Genomic DNA, 23,168 nt, shown 5'->3' on the forward strand with positions numbered 1-23,168 from the left:
TTCATCCTATGGAGCGAATCGTAACAAAGGTTCCCTTTACTTTATTTTGTCTCAAAAACAGATGTGTAACGTTTATTTTTCCGAAAGTTCGTATATTTTTTGTATTCAAGAAAGATTTTAAATTAATATTTTACTGAATCGGTTCAATCAAAAATGATTTTTTTTTACTTTTTAGAGGAAAAAATCCCACTTCTGGTTACTTAAATTAGATGATTTTTTTTGTTATTATATTTTGAAGAGCAGACATATTTAAAGGGTCGATTAAAATAGTGGAAGAAAAATCCGGTAAACTGCCAACAGGAGTAAACTGCCACTTTCGGTTAACGGGTGTTCACGAAATTTTATATATAACTTGGCATTAGGTTTATAATTATAGATATGAAATGTCAGTTCAATACGTCGAGATGTCAGTTCAATACGATCGAAAAAATAAAAATACCTCAATCTTATAGGGTAAAAGTACTACTTCTGGTTGAGATAAAAATAATTTTATATACACAAAAATGTAAGTTTAACCATTAAATTTTAACGTAATGTCCGCAATTGATCGCAATTTCCTGGTTCTTAATGCTTAAACGTAACAATGAAATGACGTTCTCATATCTAATGGGTACCTTTTGGATACATCCGATGGATTTGCTATAATTAAATAATTAAAATAATGCAATGAATCGTATTGTGAGGTAATGGCATAGGTACGGGTAAATAAAGTGAATTTTCATTTGTTGAAAATTATTAACCGGAAATACTATAAATGTGTGTAAAATTGAAAATATATTTTGTATCTCTAAAATGCAATAAAGTATGTGTGTACATAATTATGCAAGCATTTTTTGACCATTTAATATAAATTATAATTTCATTTTTATGGTAATTTCACTTTCAATTATAATTGTTAGTCATTGCGTGTGTGAATTTACCAACTTGCAGATAAATCAGATTTTTCATATGATTTAATTATTTTTGAATTGTTTATATTACAAACATATGATTTGCCTTTAGCAACGTGTTTTTTTACATATATAAATGTATGTCTGTTTGTGTTTATCTATTTTTTATTTTATTTTATTAACAGATAAAAAGTCCATATCCTTTTATATTGTATCAATTTATATGTACATTATATGAACCGATATGCCCAAGGCATTAATCATGGACGATTGATTGATAGACGTCATTGTTTTCTAGATAAAAATATTTTATACAAAAAACATACATATAATGGAAAGTAATGATCACAAAACTTTATCTATTGTTATTACGTACATGTATGTACATACATATGTATGTAGATAAAGTGAAAAGACAGTCGGTAGATATTAAGTTAATTGATAGTTTTTTAGTGACTCAGTTTGATGATCGATTTTTGTTGACCATGTGAAGATTTTTGGAAAAAAATTTTCGCCTGCGGCGCTTTTTTCACTTTTTACATAATATTTTATCAAAAATCAGCTTAAATGACACCCTCATTGTTTTCTGCCGAAAGTAAAAGCCGCTTTTATGCCGCATTCTTTTATGATGCATTGTATTTACCTAGGACAAGGGTTAAAACGAAATATACAATTTATGGATCTATTTTGCTTTTGCCATTTTTCTTGTACTTAAATTTGTTTATTCCCATTTTTGAAAAAAAATTTTTACCCTTGATTTTTAGCGTGATGGAAAGAAGAAAATTTTGTTATATGAGGGGGGGGGGACAAATTTTTTTAACCCTGTGGGGGCCCCCTTTGACTCCTGGCATGCACTAATTTCAGTCCCAGTCCGCCACTGATCATAGTATTATATTATTCTAATGTTAATGTACAGCATAATAGGAAAAAGAGCTCAAAAACCTATTTACAATTCTTATAAATGCTCATAATACATCTCACACATAATATTAATAAAAGACTCTTTAAAGTCGATGACTTAAAGCAGATTGTGTTTCTACAAATCCTGAAATTGTGAAGAGCACAGATATTTAAAGGGTCGGGTCAGTTCATTTAGATAATATTATTTATACATGTAAATATTGACGGAAAAATAAAATATATTTTGAGAAGTTGTTGCATATTATGTATACTATTTATTCAAACAGTTGGATACATTAAAAATTCAAAAAGTACATTTAATGATTATTTCATGTTACATTTTTTTCAAATATTACAAAAAAACTGCAGTCGATCAAATAATCGAATCATATGGAATGACATGTGCAACTGCAGATCTTCTCTCTCTGCTTAGACTAGTTGAAGCTTTCCAAGATTTATTCGTCTCGTCGTATTCCCAAACATCACTTAAATAACTTTTTCCATCGAATCCACCTGAAAATCAAAACAATAAATTAATTCTACATTTAAGACCCATAAATTCAACTTAAGTTGTAAAATAAACTCACCCATGCTTAACAGTTTATTTTGGAAACAGCCGAGACTGATTCCGGATGCAGCTTGCGTTAGTTTGGTGAATGCAGTCGACACATTTGCATTCGGATCGTAATGCTCCACACTGTCTAAACGAGAAGAAGTTTCCCAATCATATCCACCAGCGACGTAAAGTTTTCCTTTGAATGCGACGCTCTAAAGTGGTGAAATCAAAATTTAGTTCATTTTATTTTGGAGAGTTGTATATTATTTGCGATAGTTGTGAATAAAATTAATTGATGTTCACCGAATGATTATATCTTCCCTGAATCATCTGAGCGCGGTAAGTCTTTATACATACACTAAGAATACATATGCACTTTATTCGAGGATATCCATTCACTTGTAAACCCGCCTGTTATGTATATTTTATCAGCGATGATAGAAGCACTATGCCCATAAACTGCCACCAACAATGGAGCGACGTTCGTCTCCCAATCCCCAGTGTTGCTGCTCCACCTAATCGAAATTAATAATCGTCAACTTAATAAAACAATAAAACAAATAAATTGGTTATATTCCGATTTCTCTAAGCAGGTACTTCGCAACACCGGAAAACGTTACTGAAGTCAATGTTCTCCATGAAGAATTCTTTCCGCCGATGATAAGGATCCAATCTCCCATGAGGACAGACGCAAAATAATATTTATTTATTCCAATATTTTTGGATAGAGACCAACTGTTCTTTAATTCGTCAAATATATCGATGGTGTTTGCTTCCTGAAAACACGTTATGCAATAAAATAATTAATTTACAATCCAATCAAAATATTATACTTGTGATACAAAACTCACATCTAAATTCGATCCCCCAACCAGTGCCATTTTTTGTATTATTCTACGAGGGGTCTCTCTTGGGACGAAAGATTTATCATTCTTGTTTATAATTTCTTGTCTAATAGTGGTCATACACTCTGCACACGAAAGACAAAACGTCATTACTTCGTTGACGATAAACTGAAAATATAACACATTATTCGAATGATTTTTATCACTAAACTGCAACATTCATTTAATTTCAAATACCTCCAACGGCAGCAAGGATAACCTCACGGATCTCATCAGCTGTGCCAAGTCACTTTTACGGTTCGCATTATCATGATTTACCCACAATTTCACAGCATTGAATACGTCTTCTTCGGAAGGCACGTTCAAATAATTCGATTTCAAGATTTCGTTCACGTTGAAGACCGGCAGATTGAGAAAATCTTTAGTTTTGTGCAGCTGAAACAGAAGTGGAGTTGAAAAATATTTAAGTGACATATTCTTTTATATAATCAACACTCACCGTCTCGAAATTTCCCAGAGTCAAATCCATTGCCTTTCTTAATAATTCGGAATCGGCCGTTGATTTCAAAACGTTCAGACAATTAGATTTATTGACTGTTTTAAATTGTGGTGGAATGTTCACTTCCAGTCGGTTGGCTAGCTCCAGTAATTTCTTGCGGTGTTTGTCTCCTATGTCTAAAATTATATTTAAATGATTGCATTTAATGACGAAATCTCGTATTTTAAATTGATTATTTTAGATATTTATGAACTCGTACTTATTTCTCCAGTGTAACAATACTTTAGGATTGCATCGATGACTTCGTCGTCATAATCTGAAAAGACATCATTCAATAGATTTTCTTTTTTCATGAAGATTTCGCTGCACGCCATTAGGACGACCAAGTGCGCGTGGATTCTGCAATTATGAAAAATTATAATTAAACTGACAGAACAATTTGGATTTTAAATAATTTTGGATTCGAATTAAGATACTCTCGGCCTCGAACTGCAAATAAGGTGTCGCATTTCTTATTTTGTTGGAAGGCCTCATACAAATACTCCACTCGTTTTGCAGCAAAATCAGGCTTCGCCTTCACTAGATACATCTTGTTTCTGATTTTCTCTTAGATTTCTCCTGAAAAACAAGATTGAAAATTATATAAAAAGACAATATAACTATAAGTGCTAAGCAAAATAAAGTTCGACTTACCAATTGGAAAGAATAGCAGCGAATGATGTGGAGCACTGTCGTTCTGCGGTTTTATCTCGATAGATAAGGATATCTCAACCCTTTTGTTGCCTTGAAACGTATATTAATTATTTACTGAAGTTAATTATTGCTCATAAATGCCATGACAGGTGACCAACATACGGGGAATATATAATTGAACTTTAATTAAGATCAGGGCTGTGGAGTCGGACTCCGAAGTTTTGCTATGATTCGATTCGGACTCGAATTATTATATTATAGTATGATCGACTTTTCTTGCCAATGCATAAAATTATTAAAAATGAAAATAATTGCGATATTTAAAATATAAAAAAAAATAATGGAATTAAATTGCCATTTACCCAATATATCGAATTATTGGTAGTGAAATAGGTATAAATAAAGAGTAAGTACTTTCATAGTGCATGGATAAGAATTTCATACACAAACATATCAATTTAATAAAAAAATGAGAGTAAAAATTGAAATAAAAATAAATATTTAAGCACATCAAAATACGTGCAAGTCAACTATTTTATTTTTAAGGTAAATAAAATAAGGTCAAAATAAACAAAGTAACGTTAAGTTATTTTATTTATTTATTTATTCATAATCATTGAGAAGATTGAATTTATTTTTATTCCCTCTCAATTTTGTAATAAACGTTATCTTAAATAAACAAAAATATTTAATAGTGATGTTGTGTCTGGATTGGTATTTGTATTTTGATTTATGAAATTTCAATGATTAAATTTTAAAAGCGATATTCACATATTTTGCAGGAATAAAACCAGTTTTTCGAGTTTTTTGAAACGAACTTGCAGGTAAAGGGTTAGCACTTGATTATTTACACGGATGTGGAATAGAAAAACGTGTTTTTACAATAATAATGAAAAACCGCATGGAAATAACCACTGATCCGATATTAAAATAATCGTCTTCTCACAGATAAAACACATTTTGAAATTAAAATTAAGATCATCGATAATAGAATTCGACAAACTAGTCAAATCCGCCATGCATATTTTGCACTCAAAAGGAATAAAATCTAAAGTAAGCAATTAATAAGAATTATGTATTTAACCGAAAAATTTATTTTCTTCAAGATAATTTCAATGATAGCGGAAAAACCGCACAAAAAAACAACTGATTATTGAAAATAGCATCAGAATTTTTGCTACTAGTTTTAGCTCTTATCTATAATATTATATTATATACTAAATGCATTGCTTCGATGCTAACTCGTTTTATTTTCGTTTATAAACACGAAAATTCGAACTGGAGATTTTAAATAATGTGTATTAAATTTTAGGTCCGCTCTTAAGTTTTTGGATTCAATTATCTCATAAGCCGCTTAACGGATTGGGATGAATCGTAAAAGTTATGATAGATCAAAGTTATGATAGCCCTTTCAAATACTAACTGACGCTAAAATAATAAACTGACGCTAACATATCTGGTAGTTATTGTATATCTATATATTTAAATGAAAGGAGCAGGAAAGAAACCTGCAAAGATCAAAAAAATCTGAGCTGAAACTGAAATTACAGCTCAGAATTGATAATATTATGGGAATAATATACATATGTATGTTAATCGGTGTGACTTACTTAAGGACAGAGTTATTGAGGACACAGCCTCTCCATTGGACCTGAAAGTAAAGTGATTGTAATTGTCTACCATCGATATATAATATTAGCAGTTACTACTTACATTTCAAATAGCATGGCCCAGCCCCTATTTTTGTTTTCAGAACCGCTATCAGAGCTGAAATTTAAAAGAATTCGATTAATAACAATATATGTGATTTACTATAAATAATCATACGTATAATAGATATAAGCAGTTACAACTTACGTTCCGTATAATATGATCGAGGTTCCACTTTTTGTTTCGGAATCACAATCTGAGCTGAAATTTATAAACGATTGAGATTATTAACATATCTAAGAATTGATAATAATGCAGAAACAATATATAAATGACTTACTCGTTTGATGACGTTGGTGTCTCGGTGATGGACCTGAAAGAAAAGTGATTGTAATGAAGAATATTGTCAATCATTGCTAAATAATCATACTCGTACATTGAAACTTACATTTCCGATGGCGATGTCGAGCTTCGACTCTTCATTTCCACACCGAGCTGATTTTCCAAACTGAAATTTAAAAGCGATTGCGATTATTTACATATCCGAAAATTGATATTTATTTAAAACTAGCTGAACCCCGGCATGCAATTCCCGTTCCCGTTCCCGTTCTCGTTCTCATATGTGAAAATTGTAAAATGGTTTATTTTCTAATAATTATATTTTATTATCGTTTATAATCAATATAAAACTGTAAATTTTCCAAACAAAGTAACGTTTAGTTATTTTGTTTATTTATTTATTCTCAATCATTGAGAAGATCGAATTTATTTTTCCTTCTATTGATCAATTTAATAATAAACGTAATCTTTAAATAACCAAAAATATTCACGAGTGATGGCTAAAATGAACAATCTGAGCTAAGATATTGTGTCTGGATTGGTATTGGGATTTCGATTTCTGAAATTTCAAATGATTCCATTGTTAATTCATATCTTTTGCAGAAATAATAACAGTTTTTCGAGTTTTTTTAAACGAATTTAGGGTTAAAGGACTAGCGCTAGATTGCTTATAACAATTATGACAGAAAAACATGTTTTTACAATAATAATGAAAAACCGCATGGAAATAACCACTCATCCGATATTAAAATAATCGTCTTCTCACAGATAAAACACATTTTGAAATTAAAAATAAGATCATCGATAATAGAATTCGACAAACTACTCAAATCCGCCATGCATACATATTTTGCACTCAAAAGGAATAAAATCTAAAGTAAGCAATTAATAAGAATTGATTAATAACCGAAAAATGTATTTTCTTCAAGATAATTTCAATGATAGTGGAAAACCGCACAAAAAAACAACTGATTATTAAAAATGGAAGAAGGATTGTTGACACTGGTTTTAACTCTTATCTATAATATTATCTTATACTAAATGCATTGCTTCAATGCTAACTCGTTTTATTTTCGTTTATAAACACGAAAATTCGAACTGCATATTTTAAATAATGTGTATTAAATTTTAGGTCTTTTCTTAAGTTTTTGGATTCAATTGTCTCATAAGCCGCTCAACGGATTGAGATGAATCGTAAAAGTCATGATAGATAAAAGTTATGATAGCTCTTTCAAAAACGTAAAACTGACGCTAACATACATATCTGGTAGTTATTGTATATTTAAATGAAAGGAACAGGAAAGAAAACCTGCAAAGATAAAACGTTTTTCGACTTGGAAACAATCCAATTTGAATTTGTTAGATCAGCATACGATGAAATCCATTTATCCAGCTATCCGAGCTGAAACTGAAATTACAGCGATTATTCGCATATCCGAGAATTGATAATATTATGGGAATAATATACATGTGTATGTCAATCGGTGACTTACTCAGTTATTGAGGACGCAGCCTCTCCATTGGACCTGAAAGAAAAGTGGTTGTAATCAGCGGTGGACTATCGAACAGCAAAATTGGCGCATATCTGTGGCCTCTAAATTTAAGGGGCCTCCAAATCGTTCTGAGAAAAATTATAATTCGGAAATTCCTATGCATTTCTCCATAAAATATTGGAGTTTACGACTATTTTGTTATGTAAAGTACAAAGCTTTGCGATAATTGCTCTCACCGTCGTCGATTATTTGGCCTTTCTAGATAAATTTCTAGATAAATCACAAAATAATTCGCTAATGAATTACATTAAAAATGGCAGAATATCGGAACAACTTGAAGAACAGTCTTCTGAAAGAACTGAAGAGCAGCTCCCTGAAAGGAATGAATATCAACCTCTTGAAAGGGCCGAAAAACAGCCCTGTAGAAGAACTGATGAGCAGCTCTCTGAAAGGAACGAAGACCATCCAATGGAAAGGATCGAAACGCAGCCCTGTAGAAGAACTGATGAAGACCCCTTTGGAAAAAAGAATGAGCAGCATCCTACAACGTCTGAAGTACAGACCCCTGAAAGCAGTGGCGGACTGGCCATACAAGCTAACATGCCCGATGGCACGTGGGCCCCACGATCTGTTAGAAAATAGGGGCCCTCAGTAAAGTTAAATAGCTTTTTCACTATTTCATTTTACGTGTGTAAAAATGTACAGGATATTGCACTTCGGGACCTAAAGATTGGGTATTTCAACAAAAGAAACTTCTTACGATATACAAAAGCAACTAATACCTGCTTTAATAGCCCAAGGATCGGTTAACTTTTTTTATTAGGCTCGAAATGTAAGTTTCAACATTTGTGTGGGCCCTTTTGTCAAGCCCATTTCCAACCTCAAGATTATGTATATACCTATTAACCTACATATGTAACAAATACCTACTGAAATAAAAATGGGAATATACAAATTTCCGTGAATAAAATAAAGTAAATTTCATAAAACAATTTTGATACTCATCATCAACCAGCGATTTAAATTTACTTCATACTTTAAAAATAACATTTGATTATACTTCGACAATATAGTAAGATTTAAATACACAATTTTAAATAGTTTCCGAATATAAAATTTATTCCTAATCTTGCCCCCTCCTCAAAAGCCCGAGTTTTGATTAATATTAATCGAAAATATTATGCATTGTTTTCTACCGAAAGTAAAAGCCGCTTTTGTGCCACATTATTTTATGATGCATTCTATTTACCTAGGACAAGGGTTAAAACGAAATATACAATGTAATTTATAGATCTATTTTGCTTTTGCCATTTTTATTGCACCTAAATTGAAAACGAAACTCTTTAAAGCGACTTTTACCCACGATCTTTCGAAAGAAACCAGTTAAAACCGTTGAAAATCTATTCCAAAGATCTGTCGGTAACTTTGTACGATTCTCCGGCAAACCTTTTTATTTTATTGGCTAAATACGACTTCGAAAATTTCAATATTATCCTTTTATTTTCTTCGAAGTGGCATAATCCAAAACATATGTTTTCTTTTTTACACATTTAAAGCAACTTAATATCGTACAATTTACTTTAGTTGTGTTTCGAACTAGTACTATTCAACATCTAGTACAGCAGACAAGGCATAATTACAAAGTGTTTGTGAGAGCGGAAACATTCAGAATTTTATATTATTTTATAAAATTCACATTGATTTAAGGTAAGTGATTTTTTTAATTTTTTCATTGTTTAATTTTGTTTGTTTTGCATAGAAAACCAAATTACGGAATACAATAAAATCTCTCAAGGGTAAAAAAAACTATCGATAACAATAAAAAAAGGAGTTTGATGTTGGAAATTTAGACAGCTTTAAAAAAAGTACTAAAACTTTAGATATACCTATATTATATAACACATTAACTTGCTGTGTCGTCGACAGCCACTGAAAAAGTGTTCTTAAATTCGCTCAAGTATGAGTTTTGATCTATTTAATGCGTTGATATTTTAAAATTTAAACAACATTTTTCGTGTTAATGAATTTCAATTTCTCCCTCGCACTCATACGCGACAACGTTTTAGCGGATGTTTGTTTTAATTCGATTGAAATTCACGTACCGCTCGAATTATTACGTTTAGATAAAAAAAATATATTGAGAAAAAAAAACCAATCCCTATAAACGTGTTGAAATAAAAAAAACTGTCCAAATGAACCCATAACAGCACGGGGAAAAGTTGTGTAAAAATATGTATTTTTGACTTTAGAAATTCGCTAGAAAATTAAGTATTTTAAAGCATAAAAATATTACAATCAATAGAAAAAATATCTAGTACAGGGTTTATTATAAGAACTTTTTAATTCTTCGTATTGATAAGGATTTTCGTTCAGTTACAATTATTTTTTTAATTGATGTTAATTATAAATGCTTTTATATGTAAAATAATCAATGGTACTATACAATATTATGTTTTTGTAGTTAATATATGTATGTTCAATTCATCATCCAAGACGGTTTTATTTTGAATTATTGTATCTAGATGTAAATAGAATACAATAAAATCTATGTTCGCAAAGTTTTTCCAATATATATACATATGTAGGTTCAGGATGTGAATGATTCCAAATGATAAGCGTGGATGCGGTTAAATACGCTTTATTTTTACATACCTCCTTTACGTTTTTACGTGTATCGTCGAGCGACCCCAAAGGGGAAGTGTTGCACAACCCACGCTATGCCTCAAATTTTTTTGTGAATATGAAAAATTGTAATGCTTGAATAAATTCTCCGCAGTGGAATCGAATATCGTGGCAAGTGTTGTTAACTGACATTTATTTGGTCAACTTACTAGAGAAAAGCAAATTTAATAAAAAAAAACATTGCCTTCACGATAGTAATTTTTAGTAATATTTTATCGATCAATACTTTAACTTAATTTGAAAAAAATTTAACTGTTATGTTTTCTCTACGATATGCTATTTCAACTGCAAAGTTTAATTATTTATCGATTTTTGGACATAATCTCAATTCGATTTCAAAGGCAAATCGTATCCGGTGAAATTGAGCCGGAGATCGAATTTTAATTTTAGTTTTTTTGATAATTCTTTATATTGAAAATTTATTTGCCGCATTTTTTCGATTTAAGTTTCTATTTAGTTAATGAACTATTTCCTCACGTCACATTTGTAATACATTTTTGCAATATTTTTAGGGAAAAGAAAGGAAATATTTATTGTAATATTTATAAACTCAATAAACTGAAAATAGAAAGCGATTAAGTAAGTCTGCTTCTCTTAATATTGGGTATCTTACCCAATACGATTTAATTTTAAGATTTCACCAAAGCACTATAAAAAATCTCAAAATAATAAAATGAGAAGAAAAATTATATACATACATACATATATACATTTATTTAAAAACTGCACTCTCTAAGAATGAATCCAAGGGCGGTCCAGGCTTTAGATGTGTAGTGGGAAGTCCAGTATGTATGTAGATAAGTCGTGAAGTGATAAATCCAAGGACGGCCAGGTCGTAGTTATTATGTATACGTAGCAGTTGGTTCAATAGTTAGGAGTCGCGAATTAATAAATAAAAAAACAGATCGGATGAAATTTGATCAGATAATGGATGAATGTCTCCAACGAAAGTTGAAGTAAGACTAAATGTACTTTACCTATCATATCTCGTAAAAAACGAAATTGTGGTTTTTCCTTTATTTCGAAAAGGTAGCGAAAAGTCCACTTTTGCTAAAACGTATTTTTACTAATCATTTTTGTCTTCCGGTGCATAAATATGAAACTTGCTAAAATTGTTATTTTGACATGGGTATTATTGTCAATTGCAAGATCATCTATTCATAACATAAATTTTTCTATAGACATGACAATTAAATAATAATTATAGTTAATTGTTGATTGTTCGCTGCGTAAAAAAATGTATTACATGATGTTTTCCAGGTATCGAGACACCCTTATTGTGTAAGCAGGTAAATCGATGCAAATGTTGGCCATTTAAAAATAAACTGATAGCATCATAGTAGGATCATCCATAATACATTTTGGTATATTCCCTTTTTTTAAAAAGTTTGGTAAAACCCATGGGGAATATAAAATTACATTTAGAGGCATTTACAATTAGCATCAGTTAAAAAAATAATTGTAACCATACGAAATCCTTAATCCCGAAAACCAAACAATTAAAGGGATAGGCTCGTTATATTCATTGAATTCGTTTCAAATATTGGTAACTTTTGCATATAAAATTATGTAGTTCTTTGATTCAGATACGAGGTGTTCGATTGAACATCATTTATAATCTTCTTACTATACCATAATAATTTAAATATTTAAAAGTCAATTGACAACACCTGCCATGGTAGTCGATTTAATTGTGGATTCAATCGTTTTATAATAGTCTTGGATGATGAATTGAACATATATTAACTACAAAAACATAATATTATATAGTCCCGTTGATTACAATGTTCGACAAATGACGACTTTTTTTTGGTTCAGAGACGAGATATGAGTTTTCTTATAGATCTATGCCCAATGAACACGAATCTGGTAATAAAAAATGTTGATTGGCTAGAGATTCGGAGATATATGTGTTTTTTAAATCACGCGATTTTTCTATATCTTGGTGTTGTTCGGTCGATGTCTCAAAATCTGTCAATTTCCTGTTCAAAATGATTTAAAATTCAGCACACTTCCGATTAACCCTTTTAAACGAAAAAAAAAATAGTGTGGCCAGAACACTATCTCAATAAACATGTTTCAATAGAAAATACTCAATATAAAATAGTATTAACAATGGGAAAAAATCCCAAATGAAAATACGTACTTTTGACTTTTGATTTGAACTGGACGACTATTTAGAGAGATTTGAAAGCTGAAAAGTACTACAAATGAAAGATAAAATACCCGACTATAGATTCCAATATTCATTTTGAACAGTAAATTGACAGATTTTGAGACATCGACCGAACAACACCAAGATATAGAAAAATCGCGCGATTTAAAAAACACATATACATATGTATGTATCTCCGAATCTCGGGCCAACCAACATTTTTTATTACCAGATTCGGGTTCACTGTAAATATATCTATAAGAAAATTCATATCTGGTCTCTGAACCATTTTTCGTGTAGAGCAGTGTTATTTTACATATAAAGAATTTGTAATTAGCATCGATTAAAAATATAATTATAATTGAATGAAAATCCTTATTAATACGAAGAATTAAAAAAATCGTATAATAAACCCTGTAAAAACAAAAAGAGAAGAAACTGCTTTGCAAAAATATAAATCGGTTTTGATTTTCAGATATATTACCCCTATTAACATGGAAAAGAGAAGGTATAAATCTGGATCACTAAAACGCAAAGAACGCCAAGAAACAAAAAAACAGAAGTCAGCCAAGTATTGCAGATCTATTACAGATTTTATAGTACCACAACCACTTCCCGCATCAATGTCCAGTTGCGCAACAAATAATCAAGAAACAAGAAACAATACTCATGGCGATGATGTATTGACAAGTGAGTTGCAAGAACAAGAAAGAAATTCTTTGGATATAGAGACAAGAATAAGTGCATCCTATATTAATCAACCCAGGCCCAGTACTTCAGGCTTCATTATTCCGGTATCTGTACAGACTATATTTCCTATAGTTGCAACATCCGCGCATATACCTATAGTTTCAACTAGTGACAAGGAATTAGATATTACTTCAGACATAAATTCTGAGGCACATGATGTTATTGAACCTACACAAGAAAAAAAATGTACTACTGGAATATTTCAATATCCATCGCGAGACAATCTGAAACAATTTTTTGCTGAACATCCATTTCAGCCTGTAAGTGATCTACCATTTGATGCTCGATTATATGAGAGAAACACTATGAATGATTCAGTCCCAAGAAATTGGCTAACATATAACATAGAAAATAAGTGCTTATATTGTTCATATTGCTTAGCGTTTGAGTGTCCCAAATCGGATTCATCATCATTTGTACATGGCTTTAGTGACTACAGACGTATTAGCCAGAACTTGGCTGTGCACGAATCGACAACAACCCATGTGCGAAATGTTCATCAATATATCAGTGTGGTTAATAATGGAACATTAGATAATTTTTTTGCGTCATCATTAATTCAAAAGAAAGAAAAGGTACTAAAGCAAAGAAGTATTGTCATGAGGATTATAGACATCATAAAGATGTTAGGCAAGCAAGCAGTTTCTTTTCGAAGTCACAGAAATGAATCGGCCTATACTCTGGATGATGAAGCTTCGAATCATGGTAATTTTTTGGCTTCAGTGCAGTTGATGGCAAAATATGACACCATTATAGCAGCTCACGTTTCTGCAGTGCAAAAAAAGTCATATCAAAGAATGAAACGACTTAAGCACCAAGGAAAGGCGGGAAATAAAGGCCGTGGTGGACTAATTACCTACTTGAGCAAAACAACTGTTAATAGGTTAATCCATATTATGAAAACTATGATTCAAGAAAGAATTAGTCATGAAGTTTTTGAAGCAAAATATTATTCTATCCAGGTTGATTCAACACAGGATAATACAATCATCGATCAATTTAGCATCATTATTCGGTATGTGCATAAAAGCATTGTCTATGAGCGCCTACTTTCAATTGTGCCGTGTAATGATGGTACAGGACAGGGACTTTTTAATTTATTGACTGAAAAGTTGCAACATCTTAATATTGACCCTAAAAATTGTATATCTGATAGCACCGATGGTGCTGCAAGCTACCATGGAGAGTATAATGGTTTGCAGAGTAAACTTGCTAACATGGCAGATCAACATGTTCATATATGGTGTTATGCCCATGTCTTAAATTTGGTAGTAACTGAAACCACAAAATGTTGTGTGTCTGCAGTTTCTTTTTTTAATTTGCTTCAAAATTTAGCAACTTTTATAAATGGATCATATAAGAGAATGTCTGTGTGGATAGGAGTTGTTGAAAAACAACTGGGGCAAGAAAAGATGAAAAGATTAAAACTAATTGGTGAAACCAGGTGGTCGGGAAAATCTAATGCAGCAACAACAATATTTGGACATTTTAATGATCCCACTGCTAGTACTTTCGTAAATCTACTTACATGCTTATCAATGATACAGGATTCAGACAAGTTTGATGCAAAAACGAAGCACGAAGCCACTTATTTACTCCAGAGTCTTCAAAAGTTTGAAACCATATTGACAGCATTTACTTACTTGTACATATTTGAAACCACAGCCCCCTTGTCTAGTTATTTACAAACAAATTGTTTAGATATGTTTACTGCATGGAGTTTGGTAGATACAGCAACAACAAAGTTGATGGAACAGAAAAGAACATTCCATAATGTTCACAGTAAGGCTTTCGAATTCGTAACAATATGTAATGATATGATTTCAATGATTAATATGGATGAAAATCAAACATTGGAAATTGATTCTATAGAAACAGCGTTGCCTGTTAAAAGACAAAGGAAGAAGAAAAGAATGGCAGATGAAGTAACTAATGATGAAGGAAATTCTTCGGATCCTCTGGCTGATTTTCGAATAACTGTATTTAACCTTATAATGGATCGCATTGTCCAATCGCTACAATCACGATTTATACATCACAAGCAGTTGTATAAAGATTTATCTTGGTTGGACCCAGCTAATTTTAAAATTATTGCAGAAAAAGGCCTTGATGATATTGCATTGGATGGTGTTGTGAAGTTCTTTCCACTAATCAAAAGAGGCAATGTAAAATTAGAATTGGTTTCATTTGCCTCAAATTTTGATATATTGAAGCTATTACTTCAAATTAGTGAGAGTGAGGATGACAGCAGCAGCTGTAAAACTTGCAGAACATGTCCATCGTGCGTTTTAAAAATTTTATCGTCGAACAGACTACACGACAAAGCGTATGATAACCTATATGAATTATACAAAATCGTCTCCACACTCTCAGTTACACAAGTGCAATGTGAGAGGACGTTTTCAAAATTAAAAATAATTAAGAACAGACTGAGAAATACGTTGTCTGAAGAAAATTTAGAAAATTTTATGTTCCTTTCTATTGAGAAGCAAATGTTAGATGATTTGGATGCAGAAGAAATTATTAACAGATATGCACAAGCGTCGAAAGGACTCAAACGTTTGCTAATATACTCTTAATTTTCCAATTTTTCTTTTAGATTTTTTATTATTCTTTTATAATTATGTATTTTATGTGTATGTCCTTGTTGAATCTCGGTTCAGTCCTATCTTGTAAATAAAGTTTCCTATATACATTTTGTATTTCTGTTAATTGCCAGTAAGACGTGTAGTATGTGTATATTCTAATTAATAAAAATAAAAATAAAAATTGCAAAATATAATTGCAATTTTTATTTTTGATTCGTGCATTTTTGAAAATTTGATTTATTTTTTACCCTAGATTTTTAGCGTGATAAAAAAAAAAGATTTTTTTTTTATATATGGGGGGGGGGGAGGAAAAATTTTTTTTAACCCTGGGGGCCCCCTTTGACTCCTGGCATGTACTAATTTCAGTCCCAGTCCGCCACTGCCTGAAAGTACTGAAGAACAGTTTTCTGAAAAAGAAAATGAGAAAAAATGATACTGTAATGGCTCCCAATGATTATCCTATGGATTTAGCATTGTGGCCAGAGCATATATATGAAAAAATTATTCTTTTTTTTAATAAGTAAACCGTGCCATACGTAAAAAAAATAAAAGTAGAGTATACATAGAGAAACCGCAAAAAGCAAATCCATTTATTTTTATGTATGTAAACTATTTTCACAAGCTAAAACTAAATTGTTAACAGGATTTAACGATTGGAAAAACATAACACGTAGTTTAAAATAACACGAATCTTCGCCAGCTCATTTCAAATCGATGTTAACTTTCCAAAAACGGTTACCAATTAATGGGCGTATGGATATAAACTTAGAAAAAAAAAACAACGGAGATATTGGCGATCTGTTGTTTATCTTTGTTTGTTTTGATCTGTTTTTGATCAAATTTGTATGTTTTTTTTTCATCATCGACTTGACGATGGAATATTTTTTTAAGTAATATTTTGAATAACCAATATTTAAAAAGAATAAATAGTACGCAATGTACGTCTACAGCAGAGGCTGTTTTTTTTTTAATCAGGGTAATGGTCGGATTTGGAAACGTTACGAGTGGAGTGGGTAAGTGTCAAAGTGACAAAATAACAATGTTTCGGTTGGAAGAGTTTGAAAGATCAATTTTGATTTGAGTAATTGAAGATGGCCAACGCGAACGATGGCAGTGGAAATGGAAATAGATATGAAAATGGCGACAGCAACGTCTCAATTTGCGAATTGGACGCGTTATCAATTATTATCAATTCTCAGATATGTAAATAATCGCTACCGCTTTTAAATTTAAGTTCCAAAAGTCAGCTCGGTGTGGAAATAAAGAGTCGAAGAGTATGATTATTTGGCAATGATTGACAATATTCATCATTACAATCACTTTTCTTTCAGGTCCATCACCGAGACAGAAACGTCGTCAAACGAGTAAGTCATTTATATATTGTTTCTGCATTATTATCAATTCTTGGATATGTTAATAATCTCAATCGCTTATAAATTTCAGCTCAGAATGTGATTCCGAAACAAAAAGAGGAACCTCGATCATATTATACGGAACGTAAGTTGTAACTGCTTATATCTATTATACGTATGATTATTTATAGTAAATCACATATATTGTTATTAATCGAATTAATTTTAATTTTAGCTCTGATAGCGGTTCTGAAAACAAAAATAGGGGCTGGGCCATGCTATCTGAAATGTAAGTAGTAACTGCTAATATTATATATCGATGGTAGACAATTACAATTACAATTACAACCACTTTACTTTCAGGTCCAATGGAGAGGCTGTGTCCTCAATAACTGAGTAAGTCACACCGATTAACATACATATGTATATTATTCCCATAACATTATCAATTCTGAGCTGTAATTTCAGTTTCAGCTCAGATTTTTTTGATCTTTGCAGGTTTCTTTCCTGCTCCTTTCATTTAAATATATAGATATACAATAACTACCAGATATGTTAGCGTCAGTAATACGTTTTTGAAAGGGCTATCATAACTTTTATCTATCATAACTTTTACGATTCATCCCAATCCGTTAAGTGGCTTATGAGATAATTGAATCCAAAAACTTAAGAGTGGACCTAAAATTTAATACACATTATTTAAAATCTCCAGTTCGAATTTTCGTGTTTATAAACGAAAATAAAATGAGTTAGCATTGGAGCAATGCATTTAGTATATAATATAATATTATAGATAAGAGCTAAAACCAGTAGCAAAAATTCTGATGCTATTTTCAATAATCAGTTGTTTTTTTGTGCGGTTTTTCCACTATCATTGAAATTACATATCTTGAAGAAAATACATTTTTCGGTTAAATACATAATTCTTATTAATTGCTTACTTTAGATTTTATTCCTTTTGAGTGCAAAATATGCATGGCGGATTTGACTAGTTTGTCGAATTCTATTATCGATGATCTTAATTTTAATTTCAAAATGTGTTTTATCTGTGAGAAGACGATTATTTTAATATCGTATGAGTGGTTATTTCCATGCGGTTTTTCGTTATTATTGTAAAAACATGTTTTTGTGTAGTATAATGCCACATCCGGGTAAATAATCAAGTGCTAACCCTTTACATGTAAGTTCATAGATCAAGTAATTTCATAGATCACAATTCAAATAGCAATCAAGACACAACATCTTTGTTCAAATTATTAATTTTAGCCATCACTATTTGATATTTTTGTAATTTTTAGTGGTTTTTTTTAATTCCTTTAATTTTTTTTATATTTTAAATATCGAAAATAAATTTAATTTTTAATAATTTTATGCATTGGCAAGAAAAGTCGATCATACTATAATATTCGAGTCCGAATGGAATCATAGCAAAACGTCGGAGTCTGACTCCACAGCCCTGATCTTAACTAAAGTTCAATTATATATTCCCCGTATGTTGGTCACCTGTCATGGCATTTATGAGAAATAATTAACTTCAGTAAATAATTAATATACGTTTCAATGCAACGAAAGGGTTGAGATATCCTTATCTATCGAGATAAAACCGCAGAACGACAGTACTTCACATCATTCGCTGCTAATCTTTCCAATTGGTAAGTCGAACTTTATTTTGCTTAGCACTTATAGTTATATTGTCTTTTTATATAATTTTCAATCTTGTTTTTCAGGAGAAATCTAAGAGAAAATCAGAAACAAGATGTATCTAGTGAAGGCGAAGCCTGATTTTGCTGCAAAACGAGTGGAGTATTTGTATGAGGCCTTCCAACAAAATAAGAAATGCGACACCTTATTTGCAGTTCGAGGCCGAGAGTATCTTAATTCGAATCCAAAATTATTTAAAATCCAAATTGTTCTGTCAGTTTAATTATAATTTTTCATAATTGCAGAATCCAAGCGCACTTGGTCGTCCTAATGGCGTGCAGCGAAATCTTCATGACAAAAGAAAATCTATTGAATGACGTCTTTTCAGAATATGACGACGAAGTCATCGATGCAATCCTAAAGTATTGTTACACTGGAGAAATAAGTACGAGTTCAAAAATATCTAAAATAATCAATTTCAAATACGAGATTTCGTCATTAAATGCAATCATTTAAATATAATTTTAGACATAGGAGACAAACACCGCAAGAAATTACTGGAGCTAGCCAACCGACTGGAAGTGAACATTCCACCACAATTTAAAACAGTCAATAAATCTAATTGTCTGAACGTTTTGAAATCAACAGAAGATTCCGAATTACTAAAAAAGGCAATGGATTTGACTCTGGAAAACTTCGAGACGGTGAGTGTTGATTATATAAAAAAATATGTCATTTAAATATTTTTCAATTCCACTTCTGTTTCAGCTGCACAAAACTCAAGGTTTTCTCAATCTGCCGCTCTTCAACGTGATGGAAATCTTGAAATCGAATGATTTGTTGGTGCCTTCCGAAGAAAGCGTATTCAATGCTGTGAAATTGTGGGTAAATCATGATGATGCGAACCGTACAAGTGACTTGGCACAGCTGATGAGATTCGTGAGGTTATTCTTGCTGCCGTTGGAGGTATTTGAAATTAAATGAATGTTGCAGTTTAGTGATAAAAATCATTCGAATAATGTGTTATATTTTCAGTTTATCGTCAACGAAGTAATGACGTTTTGTCTTTCGTGTGCAGAGTGTATGACCACTATTAGACAAGAAATTATAAACAAGAATGATAAATCTTTCGTCCCAAGAGAGACCCCTCGTAGAATAATACAAAAAATGGCACTGGTTGGGGGATGGGATATTGATGTGAGTTTTGTATCACAAGTATAATATTTTGATTGGATTGTAAATTAATTATTTTATTGCATAACGTGTTTTCAGACGGCAAACACCATCGATATATTTGACGGATTAAAGAACAGTTGGACTCTATCCAAAAATATTGGAATAAATAAAAGATTGTTTGCGTCTGTCCTCATGGGAGATTGGATCCTTATCATCGGCGGAAAGAATTCTTTAGATAAATCAGTGACTTCAGTAAAGTTTTCCGGTGTTGCGAAGTAGCTGCTTAGAGAAATCGGAATATAACCAATTTATTTGTTTTCAGGTGGAATACATCGATTTGAAAAGCGGCGAGAAAAAGCCATTGAAGCCATTAAATCAAGCTCGTCATTTGTTCTCAGCAGTGACACTTCGGCGCGGTTCGTCCACGGATGTTTACGCCATTGGTGGTTATGATAATGGCCATTTATCTTCAGTGGAAAGGTGATTAAATTGCAATCATTTCATCAGATCGACTGAAAGAGAAGTTGACGATTATTGATTTCGATTAGGTGGAGCAGCAACACTGGGGATTGGGAGATCATTGCTCCATTGTTGGTGGCAGTTAGTAATCAGAGTGCTTCTGTCATCGCCGATAAAATATACATAACAGGTGGGCGTACAAATGAAAACGGAAAAACCATATCCACGAATAAAGTGCAGATGTATTCAGTGGAGACCAATTCTTGGACTTACCGCGCTCAGATGATTCAGGGAAGATATAATCATTCGGTGAACATCAATTAATTTTATTCACAACTATCGCAAATAATATACAACTCTCCAAAATAAAATTAACTAAATTTTGATTTCACCATTTTAGAGCGTCGCATTCAAAGGAAAACTTTACGTCGCTGGTGGATATGATTCTTCTATTTTAGACAGTGTGGAGCATTACGATCCGAATGCAAATGTGTGGACTGCATTCATCAAACTACCGCAAGCTGCATACGCAATTAGTCTCGGCTGTTTCCAAAATAAACTGTTTAGCATGGGTGAGTTTTTTTACAACTTAATTTGGATTTATGGGTCTCGAATGTAGAATTAATTTATTGTTTTGATTTTCAGGTGGATTCGATAAAAGTGATGTTTGGGAATACGACGAGACGAACATATCTTGGAAAGCTTCAACAAGTCTGAGCAGAACGAGATCTCGTGCAGTTGCAATTGTCATTCCATATGATTCGATTATTTGATCGACTGCAGTTTTTTTGTATTATTTGAAAAAAATGTATTTTGAAATAATCATTAAATGTACTTTTTGAATTTTTAATTTATCCAAATGTTTGAATAAATACATAATATGCAACAACTTCTCAAAATATATTTTATTTTTCCGTCAATATTTAATGTTTATTTACTCATGAATAATTAATATTATCTAAATGAACTGAAAAATCAGAGAATCAGAAGCCAAAATCAAAAACATATACATAAAAATGAATTCAATTCAATTCAATCCAGAAATGTTATATTTCATTTCTAATAATTTTTCTTGTTTAAATAATATCGAAATTGAAAATAAATTCTGTCTATTTCTTTAAATTTATTTCAAACAGTGGCTCTCAAATATTTTTCACACTTTTCGTCGATTAAATAATACTTTTCCATTATTCATTAAGTGATTCTCAAACTTTTCATAATTATTACTTTTATTTAAAAATCAAGATGAATTTCATATATGTTTTTGCAATTTGCTGCATTCCAACGGCTCTCAAATGATTTTACGAAGGTTTCTCAAATACTTTTACACTTTTATTCTGTTACATCGTGGTTTTTATCGAATTGTGAAATTTTCTAGTATTGTTAACTTTTATGAGAAATAATCAATATGTTAATGTCAGTGGCTCTGAAACTTTTATTTTATTAATATGTTTTTATCCTAAAGTTAATTTCCAAATAATGTAACTTTACAAATTCAAATGATTTCACAGATTTCCGTCCGTTTATTAAATTCCAGTTATTCTCAAACGGTTTGTAGTACCAGAGATTCTGCGATAAAAAAATTTGATGAATACATATTTTTGTGTTTTCAATGATATTCGACTGATTTTAAGATGGTTTTTCACACTTTTATTAAGTTTAATAGTATTTTTATGGGATAATTTTATTCATCTATGTTTTCAGTAATTGTCAACCATTTCAAGAAACGTTTCTCAATTATTTACATATTTTTTATTTTTATATTTTCGTAATTATTTATTCAAAGTAATCAAAATATTTCCTTTAATTGTCTTTATACCAGCGCTTCTGAAATGTAATAGTGTATTTTTTCACATACAAATTTGAATTATTTGGATTTTCACTTAAAGAATTGGTATTTCTTTTTTCGCACGGTAGAGTGAATTGGTTTTATACGGCTAAAGGTGTCATGACATTTTGAACGAAACTGGAGTGAGATGGCTACGATTTAAATTGTAAGTATATAAAAATTAATAAAAAAATTGTGTAATGCAAAATTAGCAAACATAAAACAAGGTTAATATTCAGCAGCTGGATGTAGTCTCCATAGCAGTAGCTTAAAAGCATTTGCGGATCATCTTCTTCAATATACACTTGAAAACGTTGCACATAATTTGACAAACACTGATATTTGATTTCGATTAAATTATAAAAATTAATTTTGAAATTCAAAATTCACTAACAATAAAAAATTAATTCGTTTTTCACACGCGAAGGAAAATTATTATAAAAAAGTCACTTAATGTCACAATTTAATTGATTTTTGGGTTTATTCGCGAACGACATATTGATTGATTTTAATTGATAATGAATTGAAACGTTAAAAATTCGCGATCAAATTGACGTGAGGTTCGACCATTTTTCTTCGACTGAAATCGAATGAAAACAAACAAGTGAATTAACTTTTTAAATTCAAATTCAAATATTTTTGCCATTTATTTTCACTCTATTCATTCAATGC

At 31.1% G+C, this 23,168-nt stretch overlaps 5 protein-coding genes and 1 long non-coding RNA gene across 6 annotated transcripts in view; 3 read left to right on the forward strand and 3 right to left on the reverse strand.

Moving 5' to 3' along the window:
- The window catches only part of LOC143913565 (transmembrane emp24 domain-containing protein 1-like), a 138,479-nt gene that overhangs the window by 25,415 nt on the left and 89,896 nt on the right, over nt 1–23,168 (reverse strand). The window lies entirely within an intron of this gene.
- LOC143913224 (kelch-like protein 41b) lies at nt 2,045–2,861 on the reverse strand. The gene is made up of 3 exons (XM_077432893.1): nt 2,650–2,861; nt 2,378–2,558; nt 2,045–2,303 (listed from the first exon to the last, which is right to left on the reverse strand). Exons 1-3 carry the CDS (start codon nt 2,674–2,676, stop codon nt 2,164–2,166), a joined length of 348 nt encoding a protein of 115 aa, XP_077289019.1. The 5' UTR covers nt 2,677–2,861; the 3' UTR covers nt 2,045–2,163.
- LOC143913831 (kelch-like protein diablo) lies at nt 2,793–4,410 on the reverse strand. Its single transcript, XM_077433847.1, has 8 exons — nt 4,384–4,410; nt 4,167–4,308; nt 3,950–4,089; nt 3,691–3,866; nt 3,429–3,626; nt 3,198–3,359; nt 2,967–3,122; nt 2,793–2,861 (listed from the first exon to the last, which is right to left on the reverse strand). The coding sequence occupies exons 2-8, from the start codon at nt 4,277–4,279 to the stop codon at nt 2,793–2,795; spliced, it is 1,014 nt and encodes a 337-aa protein (XP_077289973.1). The 5' UTR covers nt 4,280–4,308; nt 4,384–4,410.
- LOC143913832 (zinc finger MYM-type protein 1-like) lies at nt 13,197–16,031 on the forward strand. The gene has a single exon (XM_077433848.1). It carries the CDS (start codon nt 13,197–13,199, stop codon nt 16,029–16,031), a length of 2,835 nt encoding a protein of 944 aa, XP_077289974.1.
- On the forward strand, nt 17,041–18,305 carry LOC143913584 (uncharacterized). Its single transcript, XR_013260728.1, has 6 exons — nt 17,041–17,243; nt 17,372–17,404; nt 17,484–17,537; nt 17,628–17,681; nt 17,756–17,788; nt 17,891–18,305. It is a non-coding gene; the product is annotated as an uncharacterized LOC143913584 (long non-coding RNA).
- LOC143913518 (kelch-like protein 23) lies at nt 18,373–21,563 on the forward strand. Its single transcript, XM_077433363.1, has 11 exons — nt 18,373–19,044; nt 19,120–19,261; nt 19,339–19,478; nt 19,562–19,737; nt 19,802–19,999; nt 20,069–20,230; nt 20,306–20,461; nt 20,532–20,689; nt 20,758–20,977; nt 21,069–21,240; nt 21,314–21,563. The coding sequence occupies exons 2-11, from the start codon at nt 19,149–19,151 to the stop codon at nt 21,439–21,441; spliced, it is 1,623 nt and encodes a 540-aa protein (XP_077289489.1). The 5' UTR covers nt 18,373–19,044; nt 19,120–19,148; the 3' UTR covers nt 21,442–21,563.

This window comes from Arctopsyche grandis, chromosome 6 (genome assembly GCF_051622035.1).
Source record: "Arctopsyche grandis isolate Sample6627 chromosome 6, ASM5162203v2, whole genome shotgun sequence".
In the NCBI taxonomy this organism is placed as follows: domain Eukaryota; kingdom Metazoa; phylum Arthropoda; class Insecta; order Trichoptera; family Hydropsychidae; genus Arctopsyche; species Arctopsyche grandis.

Bases quoted from the DNA above. Each gene is read 5' to 3' on its own strand.
- LOC143913832 (XM_077433848.1), top strand. From the start codon at position 13,197: ATGGAAAAGAGAAGGTATAAATCTGGATCACTAAAACGCAAAGAACGC.
- LOC143913224 (XM_077432893.1), bottom strand. From the start codon at position 2,676: ATGATTCAGGGAAGATATAATCATTCG. The intron at 2,559-2,649 runs GTGAACATCAAT...TCACCACTTTAG, and splicing joins AGGGAAGATATAATCATTCG to AGCGTCGCATTCAAAGGAAA. The intron at 2,304-2,377 runs GTGAGTTTATTT...TTTGATTTTCAG, and splicing joins AAATAAACTGTTAAGCATGG to GTGGATTCGATGGAAAAAGT.
- LOC143913831 (XM_077433847.1), bottom strand. From the start codon at position 4,279: ATGTATCTAGTGAAGGCGAAGCCTGATTTTGCTGCAAAACGAGTGGAG. The intron at 3,627-3,690 runs GTGAGTGTTGAT...CTTCTGTTTCAG, and splicing joins CTCTGGGAAATTTCGAGACG to CTGCACAAAACTAAAGATTT. The intron at 2,862-2,966 runs GTAACGTTTTCC...AATTTCGATTAG, and splicing joins CATGGAGAACATTGACTTCA to GTGGAGCAGCAACACTGGGG.
- LOC143913518 (XM_077433363.1), top strand. From the start codon at position 19,149: ATGTATCTAGTGAAGGCGAAGCCTGATTTTGCTGCAAAACGAGTGGAG. The intron at 20,231-20,305 runs GTGAGTTTTGTA...ACGTGTTTTCAG, and splicing joins TTGGGGGATGGGATATTGAT to ACGGCAAACACCATCGATAT. The intron at 20,690-20,757 runs GTGATTAAATTG...GATTTCGATTAG, and splicing joins CATTTATCTTCAGTGGAAAG to GTGGAGCAGCAACACTGGGG.